This window comes from Prionailurus bengalensis, chromosome A1, assembly GCF_016509475.1.
Source record: "Prionailurus bengalensis isolate Pbe53 chromosome A1, Fcat_Pben_1.1_paternal_pri, whole genome shotgun sequence".
NCBI classification, from domain to species: domain Eukaryota; kingdom Metazoa; phylum Chordata; class Mammalia; order Carnivora; family Felidae; genus Prionailurus; species Prionailurus bengalensis.
In genome coordinates, this window is record NC_057343.1 from 11,872,096 (window position 1) to 11,888,701 (window position 16,606).

The 16,606-nt window shown below is 34.3% G+C and overlaps 1 protein-coding gene across 1 annotated transcript in view; it reads left to right on the forward strand.

Annotated features, from left to right (window-relative positions):
- The window catches only part of PDS5B (PDS5 cohesin associated factor B), a 196,046-nt gene that overhangs the window by 136,081 nt on the left and 43,359 nt on the right, over positions 1-16,606 (forward strand). The window contains 2 exon segments of the mRNA XM_043576591.1: positions 8,322-8,445; positions 11,121-11,279. Coding sequence (XP_043432526.1) covers positions 8,322-8,445; positions 11,121-11,279 — 283 coding nt within the window.

The window sequence follows — 16,606 nt, forward strand, 5'->3', positions numbered from 1 at the left end:
ATACTGATGCCAGATCATAAGATGAAATACTGATGGATTATATTATTAAATATCCATTTGTTGAAAAATATTTATAGAGACTCTACTGTGTATAAGGTACTGAAGTGTGTATAAAGTTTTGTTGATGAACAGACTCTGTCCTTATATTTTAGTGAGGAAGAATACCATTTAGACAAAAGCAGAAATCATGAAGTAAGTTAGAAATACAAATAGTATGCTTGGAAACTATTTTCAGTATGTATAACTTTGAAAAGGTTAATATCTGTAACGTATAAAGACTCTTAAAAATATAACAAACAGGTTTCACAGTAGAATACTGGCAAAGGGAATGAACAGGAAATTCACAAACAGGAAAGCCTTCTAGCCCCTCAAATCAAGAAAAGACATTTATGCCTACTAATAGTAATTGAGGCAAAAACAAATAAAAACACCAGGATTAGCTAGCATTCCAGTGATGTCTCTTGATTGAATTATAAATGATTCAGCTTTTCTGGGTTGGTAATGTGGTAATACATACCAACTTAAAATGTGTGCTTGTAGTCTTCCAACTCTGCAGTGTTATTTTCAGGAACTTATTTCAGAGATAATTAGAAAAGATACCTACCTAATGATACTATGGGTCAGGGTTGAGTCAGAGGAACAGAAACCACACAAGGTATTTTAAATGTACATTAATTAATACAGATGTTTGAAGGATGAAAGAGCAGGTTGTTTTGGTAACCCAAGGACTATGAACTGCTGGAAGCAGCTATGACCCCTAGGGCTGGCCGGCTGACAAGTGGTGTTCAGGACTGCCCATTGGATGGAAGAGCCCTGTCAGTATTGGCACAGCCAACCAGCTGTCACAGTAGGAGTGTCCTAGTTGTTGCTGGGGGGGGTGGGGGGTGGGGGGGTGGGGTATGGCAGAGCTACTGCACAAGATGCCTGAAGAAGCTATAGTGTCTCTTATTGGAAGAATCCAACAGGAAGGCAACTCTTGAAGGAATCTAGGAAATACAATTTCTGATTTATAGCACCAGGGTCTCAGAGCAGATTATAGGGTAGGCTTAAATCTTAAAGCTCAGAAACAGTGCATAAATAACTAGAATAAGGATGTTGGTGCTTTTGTTGTTAAGACTAAAAAAGAAAAACCAAAACATCTAAATGTTCATCAGTAGGGGATTGGTTAGACTAGTTGTGGTATAATATCTATCTGCTAAAGATATATATGAGCATTAAAATTAGTGGTTAGCTATACTTGATATAGGCAGTTCTCTACAGCATTATTGGTGAAAAAAATGTTTCCAAATACTATGTAGTTTGTACCCTGGTTTACTTAAATATATGTATGTATGTATAGAGAAATTTTAGAATTGTTAACCAAATGTTAGCAGTAATTATTTCAGAGTAGTAGAATTTTGAGGTTTTTTTTTTTTAGTGGTATTAATGTATTTTTCAGTTTTTGCATTTTCTGCATGTGTGTGATTATTATCGGGAGGAAAAAAACCCTTGAATTGGAAAGAAGAAAATCAATTTAACAAGGGAGTAAAGGATTTCTTTTAACAGGAACTTAGAAAAAACAATCAGAAGATAGTTGTTTCATTTACATTTCACTGACTTCTAAGACTGCCTAGTAGTTCAGAATTCTTGAAAGTTTTTTTTTCTTTGTTTTGATTTATTTCTGTTCTGTTTATTTTTTTCTGTTTTTTGTTTAAATGAATATGCAAAACATTGGATGAGCTTAAAATTTCTCATTCTGTCTTCAAAAATTCCAGCCCAAATTGCTTTTTTACTTCTATGTGGCATGTAATTTTCTCTTGATTACTAAGAAAAGGTATTTATGGATGTTGGTATTGGAAAGTCTGATCTATGATATGATGGGTCTTATCTGGGGAGTTTAGTTACTGAAGTTACCAGAAAGTAATAATTTTTCATTTCATAAAGAACTTCAAACCATAGACTAAAAGGATAGTTTGGTGAGACTCTGAAACATTTTACTCCTGAAATTTTCAAACATATAGAGAAGTAGATAGACAATTACAATAAACTCCTCTGTATCCAACAACTGGCTTATATATGAATAACTTACAGCCACTTTACTGTAATTTATAATTCTACTTCCCCTGTTCCCCTTATATCTGAAAGCAAACCCCAGACTAAATATATCATTTTATCTATACATCTAAGTATCTCTAAGAGATAAGAGCTCTTAAAAATAAACATAATACCTTTCTCACAAACATAGGTGACATTAGTTGCTTAATGTTAATATCCAATTAATTTTCTCAAAAATAGTAACTTTTTAAAAATCAAGATCCATAATGCTATTTGTAGATGCATTTATTAAAGTGCCTCATTTCTTTCTTTGTGTTTGATAAACCAGGTTTCTCTTGCAGAGTTTCACATAGACCGATTTTTGCTAATTGTATGCCTTTGGCATATTTTAATGGGTTTCTTATATTTTCTGTAAGGTTATAGTTAAATCCAGAGGCCTGATAGGATTCCAGTCAACTTTTTTGTTGTCAGAGGACCACTTTATAGATGGTGGTATGCCCCTCTGTCGGTTGTTGCTTAGTGATCAGAGGTGATGTTCTGTCATTCCTTCTTCAGTTACTAGCTGAATACTTTCGTAAAGAGGAACTTCTCATCTGTTCTCTGGTTCCCCAATGTTACATCTGTTCAGGAAAGGCAGGTTAAATGCTTCGTTTTTTTAAAGTTATTGAACGGTGTTCAAAATAGTGATTTTACTAGCCTCCTTCAAATGTGACGAATTAACTGTTGTTGTCTTTTTAAAATAACCATTATAAACCCATGAATTTACACATATTTGACAAATTGACGATTTGTCACTGATGCTCATATTGCCCCATCTATATCCAGGAGCCTATTTAAGTTGGCCTTTGAGTCCCTTTGAACAGCTCCACTAATCTCTGTAGTTTCTTAACAATTCCGATGTGACAATTTGTTTCAGGCCCATCTTCTACATGTCCCACACCTGAAATCAGTCATTTCTCTAAAGAGCCCTGGTTCTTTTTAATGGGAATGTTATTAAGATGATCATAACGTGAGTCTTGTGGGTACTAATGCCTAGTGTGTGGGTTATTTTTTAAGACAATTCAGTGGACACAGCAAAAAAAAAAAAAAAAGAATGTCTTTCTGGAAGATAAAATGCATTGTGTGTTTATATTGATTATTCCAGTTCTAACTCAGGGCTACAGTATTTTTACAGAATCTCTTCAATTTTACATTTGTATCTCTTTTTCCCCAACTTAGATAACACAGGATGATAAAATCATGGTATTACATATTAACTCATTTGAATTATGCCGTATTAAATACCTAACAGTCTCAGAAATGGCAGTAGCACTACCAATGTTACTCCTAAAGAGTTAAGTTTGTTGACTTGTTATCTTTAAGGTATGTATCACATTAGGGATTTACAGTCAAATTTCTCTATTTCACAGTTACTTAAAATGATTCTTTTTTGTGTAGTTATGCCACCAAATGGATACATACTTTTGTTCATTTGCTTTATTTTATTACTTTTTTTAATGTTTATTTTTGAGAGAGAGAAAGAGTGAGGGGTGGGACAAGGCAGAGAGAGAGGGAGACATAGATTTGGAAGCAGGCCCCAGGCTCGGAGCTTTCAGTACAGAGCCTGATGCAGGACTTAAACTGAAGGTAAGATCGTGACCTGAGCAAAAGTTGGACGCTTAACTGACTGAGCCACCCAGGTGGTCCTGTTTGTTTTATTTTATTTTTTTAAGTTTGCTCTTTTAAAATAAAATTTAAAAAATATCTTTTAATTTTAAGTAGGCTTCGTGTCCAACGTAGGGCTCGAACTCACAACCCTGAGTTGTATGCTTTACTGATTGAGCCAGCAAGGAACTCCTAAAATTTAATTTAATTTATTTTATTTTATTTTATTTTATTTTTTTTATTAAAAAAATTTTTTTTTTCAACGTTTATTTATTTTTGGGACAGAGAGAGACAGAGCATGAACGGGGGAGGGGCAGAGAGAGAGGGAGACACAGAATCGGAAACAGGCTCCAGGCTCTGAGCCATCAGCCCAGAGCCTGACGCGGGGCTCGAACTCACGGACCGCGAGATCGTGACCTGGCTGAAGTCGGACGCTTAACCGACTGCGCCACCCAGGCGCCCCAAATTTTTAAGTTATATGAAATATTCACTGGTTTTGAAGAGAGTTCTGAAAGCAAAATATATTCCAAGAAGTCTAGCTTCAGTTTCTCATCTGTCTACCTATTCCTTTTTACCTTTAGATAAACTTGGAAAAAAAAAAGTCCTCTATGCATGTCTGTCTGGGTGTGTTTCAGTGTGTATATGTATGTGTATTCACATGCCCCCTTTGACAGATAAATGATAAAGTACGCTGTACACACTTTCCTCCACCTTGTTTTTGTCTTTTGATACATACTGATAGTTATTCCATATTTAAGTAGTTATTTGTGCTTTTTATCAGAGTAAATGCATATATAATTTTGCTAGATTTTGCTACATTTCCCTCCATGGTGGCTATAACGTTTTGCATTCTCACCAGCAGTATACAAATGTACCTGATTCCCCACAGCCTTGTCAAGTCTGTGTTGTTATGATTGTGTCTCTTTTTCCTGGTCATCGTCCTTGTTCTGCAGTTATTGTCTGAGAGTAGCATAACCACTTCTACTTTCTACTTTTTTTTTTATCAGTGTTTGCAAGTCATGTTGTTTGCCTTTTTTTTTTTTAACTTTAAATCTTTGTGGGACTTGATATTTAAAATGAGGTTCTTTTAAATATCCTACAGGTTAGTCTTTGTTTAGTTACATTTTTGTTGGTTTGTTTTGGTTTTGGTTGTTTTAATCCAGTTTGACAAACTGTCTTTTGGTTGGAATATTTAGACCATTATGGTTAGTGTAATTATTGATATAGTTAGATTTAAGCTGCCATCTTTATTTTTGTTTTGTCTTTTCTCGTTTCTCCTTTCCCTCTATTTCTGCCCTCCTTGGGATTAACTGAGTATTTTATTTTTAATTGTTTTTTAAAGTATTTAAATTCCAGTTAACATACAGTGTAATGTTAGTTTCAGGTGTGCAGTATACTGCTTCAGCACCTCCATGCAACAGTGCTCAGCACCACAAGTGCTCTCCTTAATCCCTGTCACCTTATTTAACCCATCAGTTTGTTCTCTATAGTTAGGAGTCTGTTTCTTGTTTCTTGGTTTGTCTCTCTCTTTTCTTCCTTTGCTCGTTTGTTTTGTTTTGCTATCTTCACTACTGGAGATAATCTACATTCAAATAAAATTATATCACTTAATGTATATTATAAAAGCTTTGCAACAGTATATCTCCATGCCTTCCCCCTCTAAGCTTTTGTTGGCATATTTTGTTTCTGAATATGTTATAAATTCTACAATGTGTTGATATTTTTGCTCTAAACAGTTTGATAAGTCTTGGATTAACAGTGATAGATTTATTGGTACACACACATTTACCATTTCTGTCACTCTTCATTTTTTAGATATCTGTATTTTCATCTGGTATCATTTTTCTTCTAGAATAACTTTATTTCTTATCGTATAGTTCTGCTTGTAATTCATTATCTCAGCTTTTCTTTCTCTGAAAAAAATCTTTATTTTGCCTTCATTCTTGAAAGGTATTTTTTCTCAGTAGAATTCTAGATTGGCAGTTTATTTTCATTTAGTACCTAAAAGATGTCACTGCATTATTTTCTGGATTGCATAGTTTTTGATGAAAAGTATTCCTCTGTCTATATTGTTTTTGCATATGTAATGTCTATTTTTTTTCAGACTATTTTTAGGATTTCTTTTCTTTATCACTGTTTTTACCAAATTGATAATGGCATGTCTTGGAATGATTTACTTTATGCTTCTTCTCCTTGCAGCTTATTGAGATTTGTGGGACTATGGGTCTTTTTCCCATCAGATTTGGAAAAATTGTGGCAACTATCTCTTCAGATATTTTTTTCTGTTCACCCCTCCTCACCTCTTTGTTTTCTAGGACTCCAGTTGCATGTATTTTTGACTACTTGATACTGTCTTACAGGTCACTGATGCTCTGTTCTTTTTTTTTTTTTTCCCTGTCCTTGTTTCCCTCTGGTTTTATTTTGCATAGTTGCTATTGCTATGTCTTCAAGTTCACTGATGTTTTCTTCTGTAACATATAATCTACTTTAGATCCTATTGGTATATTTTTCATTACAGGTTTTGTATTTTTCATAGTAGTTGCATTTGGGTCTTCTTTATGTGTTTCATTTCTGTCCTCATGTTCATGTTTTCTTGGGCATATGGAGCATCTTGATAACAGCTGTTTATGTCTTTGCTAATTTTGTCACCTGTGCCATTTCTGGGACTATTTCTATTGATGAATTTGTTTTCATCGTTATGTATTACAAGGTCTTTCCACTGTGGCTGGTGGAGACCTGAATTACTAGCAGCCCCAGGTGCGTTAGGGAATTTCTTGGTTTATTGCTTTCCAGTGTTCTTTTCCTGGTCTCAGGTAGTTTTTTTCTTCCTCATGCATGGCACTGATTATTATTCAGTCAGTGACTTGCGACACCCCTCTGTGGATCTCCAGAATTCAAGCTCTCTTGCTGTCTTTGCAGCTCACTCCTCTGTGGAACTCTGCCCTAGAAATTATAGCTGCTTCAACTCCCATCTCGGTCTCCCTCAACTCCATGCTACCACCAGATTCTTACTGGGTTACTTCTCCTTACATGGCAGTCTGGAGCCTTGCAGGCAGTAAGTGAGGATAGATGTAGGCCTCTTGTAGTTTATTTTCCATCTTTTAGGGATTACAGTCATATGCCGCCTGTTGTCCTGTGTCCAAAACCTTTAACATGTTTATCTGTTTTCTGCTTGTTTGAAGTAGGAGAGAATCCCATTTCAGATATGCCCTCATCATGTGAACTTTTAATTTGTATGTTTTTAATTGTTTGTAAATGAGTGAAAGTAAACGTCTTTTCACACATCTCTATCACACATAAATATCTACTTATCTTAATATTTATTTTTGGGAGGGGGAGAGAGAGAGAGAGAGACAACACACACGTGAGTTGGGGAGGGACCAAGAGAGGGAGACACAGAATCCAAAGCAGGCTCTAGGCTCTGAGCTGTCAGCACAGAGCCCGATGCGTGGTTTGAACTCTCTCAGATCATGATCTGACCTGAAGTCAGATGCTTAACTACTGAGCCACCCAGGTGCCCCTGTATATCTACTTTTGAAAAACTTTATGTCCAGCCCATTTGTCCATGATATTGCCTGTCATTTCATTCTATATTTGTAGACGATCCTTACATTAAGGATATTAACCCTTTGTGAAACAAAATGTAGAATTTCCCCTCAATTTATCACTTGTCTTTTTATTATATTTTACTGTTGATGTCTTTTGTGATACTCTATTACTGTTGATGAATTATTGTATCTATGAATTCTTAGTATTTGGGCCCTGCGTTGGTATTGAGCAAGGAGGTAGATTCAGAAATTGCTTTCACTGTGAGATGTTTGAATAGTTGAGCTAAGAGATCTTGCTTTATTCATTATTCTTTCTAAGTTTTTGTGTTGTGTAATGATATGATACCTGAACCTTCTTCCAGCTACATGACTTACTCCAGAACTCTGCTCAAATGTTACTTTATCTGCAGGGTCTTCTGTAACCACCCTCTTTCAAATTATAATACTCACACACCTCTCCCCACTCCCTATCCTGTCTTCTTTCTTTTCCTTTTTTTCCTCCACAGAAGTTACCCCAACTTGACGTAACACATATTTTGCTAATTTATGTATTATTGTTTGTCTTGACCAAAATATGCTGGTAGCATGAAGGCAAGCATTTTGGGACTTTTAATAGTGCCCAGCACATAGTAAATACTTAGTTTGTATAGGTTTTATAATCCGATTTCCTGTTATGCAGGTTGTCCTGGTATAAAATGAAAAATGAATCAGAAGAAGAAAGGGACTTGAAAAAGTTTAGGTCCCATTATAGTGGTCTTATATGTTGTATAAGGTGGCAACAATTTAGCAGGAGTGATAGCTGTGAGAATAAAAGAGAAGAAGCTAATGGGAATGACATTAAGAAGAAATGGGTCGCCATCCATGTTTGTATTTAGAATTGTTAAGTAAAAAGAAAAAAACTCTTGTATTTGGACTGTATTTTTAATATAGATGTTTATAAAGCAGAATTAGAGACAGTTAAAAACGAGTTCAAAAAGATTTTTTTGTTCTTACAAAACATTACTTAAAAAATACAAATGGTAAAGTATCTAGTGGAGTCTTGCTGATTTTTCTGGTTTACTGTTTTTCTTTAATTCCATTTTTTGTTTTCTTTAGAGCTTTGCTTCCTGTTTTACATCACAAATCTAAAAAAGGACCCCCCCGTCAAGCCAAATACGCCATTCATTGTATCCATGCGATATTTTCTAGTAAAGAGACCCAGTTTGCACAGATATTTGAGGTAAAGAGAAAAAAAAATTTTTTTTTGTTTCATATATTATAGTTAAAAAACACATATTAATGATTTTATAGAATGTTCACATTTGGAGATGCATCATTTTATAGTATGTTTTCAGGATTTGAATCAGTATAATCAATATTGATGAGTGGTTAAAATATGAAAATATCTGATTATTTAGATGTTTAGTACTAACTTAAATTCAGAAATCAAACAATTATATCGTAATTTTTGGTATTATACATTTAATATTAGGAAGCTTTTTCATTAATAAGTAACTATATAAAATCATACTTAGTGATAATCAGTAGTGATTATTCTGTCAGTTTATAGGTTTAAAAATTAGAGTTCTGTTTACGAGATACTGCTGAAGTTTGTGGAGTTTTGTCAATTCTAATTGGTAATATAAAGTACAAATAGATTTATACTTAGATAATCACTGACCTAATTTTATACAGATTAAATTGTTTTTTAAATACATATTTCATATTATTTTTTCTATTTTATTAAATAGAAATTACTATTTCCCTTTCTAAGCATTGCATTTTATTTTAATCTACTATAATCTGGGGCTATCTTTAGTACTCTTACTATATATTTAGCATTTTTACATAGTGCAGGAACCTTGAATGAAATCAAAGCAGTTTGGAAAGTATGCTGAAGCTACTTCACCATAAAAACTTTGACTTGTTATCCCTGTTTTGAAACATTTATGGTAACCTTTTCAAATCTTCATGTATAATGCTAAAGACCTGAACAAGGAAGAAAAGTAGTTGTCTTTATCAAACATTGTCTTTGCTGTATATAGCAAGTAATTTATTTTTAATTTTGTGCCTTTTGGGGTGGAGGCATTTTTTGTAGTCTGTTTTTATATATGAGAATGACTTTAATGAATTCATGTTGATTTAGAAAGCTTTTGTTTTTCTTGATTAGTCTCCTTTCTATTCCTTTCAATGGTGATAAAGAGCAAGATAACGTTAATAATAACTTGAATTTGTTATGTACTTTTATTTTCATTTTGATATTATATATCTGGTATTTTATTTATTTTTTTCTCTGATATTTTATTTTATCTTTACCATAACCTAACCTGTGATCCTTCTGCTATAATGTATAGGTTGGCTACCTTCTGAGAAAAGGTTTCATAGAGGTATCTGGCCTTTATGAGATTACTATTAATCCAGGGTCTATTAATTTTGCTTTCTTAGAAATGATTTTATTACCTTATTTTGTAAAATTGTCACACTCATTATTGAAAAACCCGCATGATCAGATTTTCATTTATAATACAAAGAATCTGGCATTTTGGTGTACAATGGAAGTATTGAGGGAAGTCATCAAGAATAGCGAGAAGTAAACTCATTTAAATATACTTTTGGCCAAATGAAACCTTATATTGACCTGATATTTTAGGGGAAGAACAGTTTAATATTGTTTTTCAAGCCTAGAATTCTTGGTGTTCAGCATGGGAGGACAGCATCAACTCTTTATTAAAAGTGTCACTGAAAATTTTAATAATCTATTTACTTGTTTACAAATCAAAAGATACAAAACAAATCCAAATAGTAAGTAGTAAAATAATAAGTTTTCTCCTCCATCTCAGCCCCGTATCCCCAGCTACCCACTTCTCATTCCCAGAGGTGACCAGTGTTACCAGTTTCTAATACACTTTTCTCAAGAGTATTTATTCATAATACACATAATACACACACACACACACACACACACACACACACACACACACCACACAACACACACAAAATCACACACATAGATTTTGTCCCTTTCCCTCTCTGCTTATGCTAGTGATAGCCTACTATAGTCACTCTTGGGATTTCCCTATTTTAAAATTGTAACAAAACATTTTAGGTATTATCCTACATGGGTATACGAGGAGTCTCATTCTTTTGTCATGGCAAAATATGTATTAATGTTTGAGTTTTCTATCAGAATAATAAAAATAATTCTCTTAGTTGTGGCACTTAATAGTTGATGGTATAAAAATGCCCAAAAATGCATGTGACTCTATATAATAAAGTTTATTTCTTGCTCCTGAAAAGATGTCCAGTTGGGTGTTTGGATTGCATTCTAATCAACAGTTTAGACACACAGACTTTTTTTGACAAATGGCTTCTCTTTTTAGTCCCGCTGGAACCTTGGTAGTAAGCCTGTCAGTGAGTAAAGAGAGAATATGGAGAAGATACATTTCTCATACTTGCTTCAGTGCGGGGATTGCATACCTCACTTTTACCCCCAATCTGTTAATAACCAGTGCTTTTTCCCATATTCTCTTCTAACTGCAGAAGAAGCTGCATGGAAGTAGAACAGAAGCTTCCATGCAGGAAGTAGAACAGAAGTGGATATTGGTGAACACTGCCAGTCTCTAACATATTCATCTATGTGATCATAAAATATACAATACATAATATGATTCTCCCATGCTGAAATTTTTTTTTTTACCTATTCTAAAATATGACTTGGGCAAAACTGAAAATAATTAAATGTGATGCCTTTTAGATATAAATAACCTATAGTTTAAATATAAGCTTGAGCTACTACTTACATCATGTATATGTATTGAAGCTTCTATAGGTTTTTTTTGATTTGAGCATGAAATATGTGAATAGTTTATTTACATATTTATAGAGTTGAATATGTTTTCCTTTTCTCATTTTCAGCCTCTGCATAAGAGCCTAGATCCAAGCAACCTGGAACATCTCATAACACCATTGGTTACCATTGGGCATATCGCTCTCCTTGCACCTGATCAGTTTGCTGCTCCTTTGAAGTCTTTAGTAGCTACTTTCATTGTGAAAGATCTTCTCATGAATGATCGGGTAATTTATATTTTTTCGACCTGTGTTCCTCACATTGTTATCTTCTGAAAGTGAAATGTTGTAAATAACACTTCCATTTGGCTGCTTTCTTTGAGGTTTTCCTATCTTTTTAACATGCTGTTATCTCCAGTAGAACTAGAGGCATTGAAACATGTCTTTAGTTGAGCATATGCATGTAACCTGCAATACATTCCTTGATAAATACAAAATATCATTTGATTTTCTTTCAGCTTCGTAGTGGATTAATTTTTATAATGATATCTATTTTTAAAAATGTGAAGACTGACAAGCTAGGTCACATTATGGTTGTCATGACAATAGTTGTTTCTTTCCCTCCATACAGTAGAGAATTAAGAGCACTAGGAGAAAACATTAGGAAAGAACTAAGTGATTTTGTCTGTCTTCAGTTTGTGAGTATTTGGGGTAGGGCATGTTTGAGTCTGGGAGAATTGACTCCTTATAGTCATGTGGCATTTTATGCATGTGTGTGCATATTTATGTATACACACACGTATAAACATGCATGTGCAGACACTTATGTAACCAGTTTTGTGGCTGCTGTGTGCTCAGCACTGTACTAGGTTCTTTGGAGAATTAAAAGAAGTATAAGATAAAGTTTCTCCTCTTAAAATATAGTTATAAATCTTGCAGTGTGTAGCTATATTACTTACATGTTTCATATTCATCATTATCTTCTATTAATATACTTTAATATACTATTAATACTTTTAAACTGATTTATTATGGAGAAATAGTTTTGGGAGATAATAGTCAAGATAATTGTATGTATTAGATCTCTAATGATTTGTGGCTATTTAACTTTAGTTGACCAGAGCCCTGTAATTTGGAGACCAAAGGCCTGTGTTAATTACCATTGTCCCTGGCTGTGTTCTTCAGCTATGTCACTCACTTTTCTTCTCCCTAAGTACAGTATTTCATATGTTCTTTCGGTTATGTATGCTAATCATGTGTTTCAAGTTTGATATCCTTACTTTGTTTTGTTTTCTTTAATGCAGAAATTTTGTTGAGATAAAAGTGCATACTTTTTAAGGGTGTGGTTCATTAAGGTTTCACAAAGTTAGCATTTTTGACCAGCTGACAATCCAGGCAAAGAAGTAGAAATTTACCAGACTCCCAAAGCCCCTGTGTCTTTTTCTTGTTATTAACCTTCCCTTCTCCCTGAAGATAACCATAATCTTGACTTCTAACACCAAAGATTAGTTTTACCTGTTTTTGAACGTTTATAAATGGAATTATGTAGAGTAAATTTTTTTATGTCTGACTTTTTCTTAACTCAGTGTTACATTTGTTAGATGAATCCATCCTGGTGTATATAGCAATGGTTTGTTCATGTTTGTTGCTGTATAGTATTCCATTGTTTGTGTATGCCATGTATCTGCTCTGTTGCTAAACATCTAAGTTACTTCTGGTGTTAAATGCATACCGCTATTACAAATACTCTTTTACATATCATTTTGTGCACTTATGTATGAATTTCTTTTTTAGTTGCTGTATCTTAGAGTATAAGTATGTATAAGTTGTTTCAGTAAAATTTGCCAAATTATTTTTCTTTCTTTCTTTTTTTGCCAAATTGTTTTTCAAAATGATTATACCAACTAATATTCTTATATATGCTGAATGAGGGTTCTAGTTGTACCATTTCCTTGACTGTACTAGATATGGCAGTCTTCAACATTTTAGTCATTTTATGAAGTGTAATGAATGATATGCCCTTAGGCACATTTTCATATTTGTATTGACATTTTGGTTCTCCTCTTTCGTGAAGTGTCTGCTCAAGCATCTTCCACATTTTTCTATTAAATTGTCAGTCTCTTGTATTCATTTGTAAGATTTCCTCATGTATCTTATTGGCAATATGGTTAGCAAATCTCTTTTCCCACTTTGTAACATGCCTTTCACTCTCTTAATGGTGTTTTTTTTTTTTTTTAATTTTTTTTAATTTTTTTTTTTTTTAATGTTCATTTATTTTTGAGACAGAGAGAGACAGAGCATGAATGGGGGAGGGTCAGAGAGAGAGGGAGACACAGAATCCGAAGCAGGCTCCAGGCTCGAAGCTGTCAGCACAGAGCCCGACGCGGGGCTCAAACTCACAGACCGTGAGATCATGACCTGAGCCGAAGTCGGACACTTAACCAACTGAGCCACCCAGGCGCCCCCTTAATGGTGTTTTTTGATGAGCAGAAGTTCTTAATTTTAACAGAACTCATTTTATTATTTTCTTTTTAGTACTTGTCTTTTTTGTCTACTCCAAGGTTGTGAACATATTCCCTGTATTATTTTCTAGAACAATGGTAATATACAAGCTTCTAGCCACATGTAGCTATATAAATTTAAGTTTAAACTAAATATAATTGTAAATCTAGTCACACATTTCAAGTGCTCACTAGCCACATACTGCTAGTGTCGAACAGCCCAGAACATTTCTGCCATTTCAAAGTTCTGTTAGACAGTGTTGCTCTAGAAGCTTTATTTATTTAACTTACACATTACACTCTGAAGTCTACTTGGGATTGATTTTTATATATGGTATATGATTACTATCCAGATTCATTTTCTTTATTTCCATCTGACTCAACTCACATTTATTGAAAAGACTGTCTTCCTTGCTGCATTTAAAAAAAAAAATGAGATAAAATTCACATAATGTAAAATGAGCTGTTTAAAGTATACAATTCAGTCACATTTTATTTAGTACATTGACAATTTTGTGTGACTGCCACTTCTGTCTAGTTCCAGATCATTTTCATTAAGCAGTCACACCACATTTCCCCAGCCCTGGGCAACCACCAGTCTCCGGTCTGTCTTAATGGATTTAACTGTTGTGACTATTTCCTATAAATGGAATCTTGCAATATGTGACTTCTTGTGTTTTTCTTCTGTCACTTAGCATGATCTTTTTGAGGTTCATGTTGTAGCATACATCAGTACTTCATTCCATTTTATGGCTGAATAATATTCTGCTGTATGTATTTATCACAATTTGTTTATCCATTTATTCAGTGATGGACATTTGGGTTATTCCCACCTTTTGAATATTATGAAAAGTGCTGCTATGAATTTTATGGCTGGGTATTTGTTTGAGTACCTGTGTTTAGTTCTTTGGGTATTTTCCTAGGTATATACCTTTGCTAGATTATATGGTGATTCTGTGTTTAACTTTTTTATTTTAGAGAGTGCTCAAGATGGGGAGAGAGGCAAAGGGGGAAGAGAGAAAGAGAGAGAAAATGAGAATCTTTGGCAGACCCATGCTCAGTGCAGAGCCTGACACCAGGCTCAGTCCTATAACCCTGAGATCATGACCTGAGCTGAAATAAAGAGTTGGGCTCTCAATTGACTGAGCCACCTAGGTGCCCCAGTGTTTACCTTTTTGAGAAACTGACAAACTATTCTCCACAGAGGCTACACCAATTTACCTTCCCGCCAGCAGTGTATGAAACTTCCAGTTTTCTCCACATCCTCGCCAACTTCCTATTTTCTGTTAATTTGATTATAGCCATCCTAACGGGTGTGAAGTGGCATCTCACTGTGGTTTTGATTTGCATTTCTCTAATGATATTGAGCATCTTTTGATGTACTTGTTAGCCATTTGTGTATCTTTTGGAGCAAAGACTATACGTGTCTTTTGCCCATTTTTTTAGGGCTCTGTGTTGAGTAGTGAAAGTTCTTTATACTTTCTAGACACAATTCTCTTGTCAGATCCATGGTTTGCAAATATTTTCTCCCATTCTGTAGGTTGTCTTTTAAGTTGTCCTTTAATTTTTTAATTGAGATATAATTGATATGTAACATTATTTAGATGTGTGCAGTGTAATGATTCAGTATTTTATATACTTTGAAATGATCACCACAAAAAGCCTAGTTAATATCCATCCCACACAGTTACATTTCTTCCCCTCTGTGGGAACTTTTAAGATCTTGGCAACTTATCAAATATACACTATATGGCATTACTAACTGTAGTTACCAGGCTGTACATCACATTCCATGACTTATTTATTTTGTAACTGTAAGTTTGTGCCTTTGACCCCATTCAGCCATTTTGCCCACCTACCCCTTCCTTTGTCAACTATCAGTCTATTCCATGTATCTTTGATATTATATTAGCCAGTCTGATAAGTGCGAGGTTATATCTCATTCTGGTTTTGATTTGCATTTCGTTGATGATTAGGGGCACTGAGCATCTTCTCATGTGTCCTCTGTATGTTTTCTTCGGAGATATTATCTATTCAAGTCCTCTGCCCATTATTTAATTGGGTTGTGTTTTTGATACTAAGTTGTGTAAATTCTTTATATATTTTGGATATTAGCCCCTTATCTGATGTATGATTTGCAAGTATCTTCTCCCATTCAGTAGGTTGCCTTTTCTTTTTGTTGGCAATTTCTTTTGCTGTGCAAAAGATATTTAGTTTGGTATAGTCCCGTTTGTTTATTTTAGTGTTTGTTCCCCTTGCCTGGGGAGACTTGCAAAAAGTTACTGCTGAGACAAATGTCAAAGAGCTTACTGCCTGTGTTTTCTAGGAGTTTTATGATTTCAGGTCTTTTATTTAAACTTTTTCCCTTTTGAATTTGTTTTTATATGTGGCGTAAGATAGCATGTAGCTGTCCAGTTTTCCCAACACTCTTTATTGAAGAGACTGTCCTTTTCCCATTGTATATTCTTGTGTCCTGTGTCATAGATTGTGTGACTGTACTAGAAGCACGCACACACACACACACACACACACACACACACACACACACACAGGTTTACATCTGGGCTCTCTATTCTGTTGATCTCTTTGTCTGTTTTCATGCCAGTACCATGCTGTTTTGATTACTATAGCTTAGTATAGCTTGAAATCAAGGAGCATGGTGCTTCCAGTTTTGTTGTTCTTTCTCAAGATTGCTTTGACAAGTTTTGATATCTAGTAACATAAGTCCTCCAAATGTCTTTAATGACAACTGCTGCTGTTGCTGCTGCTACTACTGCTGCTTCCTTATTGTCATCAGTAGCTTTTTCAAGATTGTTTTGGCTATTGTTAGCCTTTTGCATTTCTATCTAAATTTTAGAATCAGCTTGTCAGTTCTCCCTATACTTCACCCTAACTGGCTGGAATTTTGATAGGTATTATGTTGAGTTATAAATTTTATTCATCATCATTTTAATACCTCTTTTCATTTAGTGAACATGGATTTATAATCTGAGCTTTCTATTTCACGAAGATGGTATATGTCTTAGTCTTCGATTTCCCTGGATAAGGTTTCTTAAATTTTTGTGTGGATGTCTTATCTTTCTTAACTATGTTCCTAGGCATTTTATGTTATTT